This window comes from Cystoisospora suis (assembly GCF_002600585.1).
Source record: "Cystoisospora suis strain Wien I chromosome Unknown contig_4761, whole genome shotgun sequence".
In the NCBI taxonomy this organism is placed as follows: domain Eukaryota; phylum Apicomplexa; class Conoidasida; order Eucoccidiorida; family Sarcocystidae; genus Cystoisospora; species Cystoisospora suis.
The window spans coordinates 14,066-14,442 of NW_027157553.1; the positions used below are offsets into that span (position 1 = coordinate 14,066).

General features: G+C 48.0%; 1 protein-coding gene across 1 annotated transcript in view; it reads right to left on the minus strand.

The window, feature by feature from the left end:
- The window catches only part of CSUI_008495 (dynein heavy chain), a gene marked incomplete at its 3' end in the record, with an annotated part of 14,408 nt that extends 14,036 nt beyond the window's left edge, over positions 1-372 (minus strand). The window contains exon 1 of the mRNA XM_068068627.1: positions 11-372. Within this exon, the coding sequence (XP_067919397.1) occupies positions 11-271 (261 nt within the window). The remainder of the gene's footprint in view (positions 1-10) is intronic.
- Between the last annotated feature and the right edge of the window lie 5 nt (positions 373-377).

Consider the following 377-nt stretch of genomic DNA (forward strand, 5'->3'; position numbering starts at 1 on the left):
ACTTCCTTACCTCCAAGAGATGTTCTCTTTCTACATCAAGAGGAACACCTCTAATGGCTTCGATATCTGTAAGGGCCGTCGCATGCTGCATAAGAGCTAACTCGACCTTTCCTTCGAAGATAAACATGACATCTGCGACTTTCCTAACATAAGATTCAAGCCGATCAGAATCCCATCGAAGCGTCATGCCCTCCGCTAGGCGCTGTTGGGCTTCTCTTTGATAGGCGGCAACGAGAAGAGCGATAATCGATTCTCCTTTCTTTGTCAGCATGCCTGTAGACCTATTTGCTCCGCCTGAGAAGAAGCCTGTGGCCGATGGTTCGATACTATGGCATGACTCAGTGTATGTACGGAGAACAACTTGAAGGGTCGTAACG